Source organism: Penaeus monodon, chromosome 15 (assembly GCF_015228065.2).
Source record: "Penaeus monodon isolate SGIC_2016 chromosome 15, NSTDA_Pmon_1, whole genome shotgun sequence".
Lineage (NCBI taxonomy): Eukaryota > Metazoa > Arthropoda > Malacostraca > Decapoda > Penaeidae > Penaeus > Penaeus monodon.
Genome location: NC_051400.1, coordinates 1,588,732 through 1,588,965, shown reverse-complemented (window position 1 = coordinate 1,588,965; position 234 = coordinate 1,588,732). Strand labels below are relative to the sequence as shown.

The 234-nt window shown below is 56.0% G+C and overlaps 1 protein-coding gene across 1 annotated transcript in view; it reads left to right on the top strand.

The window, feature by feature from the left end:
* Positions 1-234, top strand: part of LOC119581623 (probable low-specificity L-threonine aldolase 2) — a 10,973-nt gene that overhangs the window by 6,443 nt on the left and 4,296 nt on the right. The window contains exon 5 of the mRNA XM_037929741.1: positions 55-232. Coding sequence (XP_037785669.1) covers positions 55-232 — 178 coding nt within the window. The remainder of the gene's footprint in view (positions 1-54; positions 233-234) is intronic.

The window sequence follows — 234 nt, the reverse complement described above, 5'->3', positions numbered from 1 at the left end:
TTACAGAGCTTATTTCTCCTTATCAGCATTCGCCAACCCCAATACTATTTCCAGCTGGGTGGTGTGCATCCCCGGACCTTAAGAAACCTCCCAGATGGAACCTTCAGTTTGGAAGAACTCCGGCAGCTGGTTCGCGGAGACAACCCACACTGGCCTGTGACGTCACTGGTCTGCGTGGAGAACACCCACAACATGGTTGGCGGTTGGGTGCTGCCCCTCGGCTGGCTGGACGAG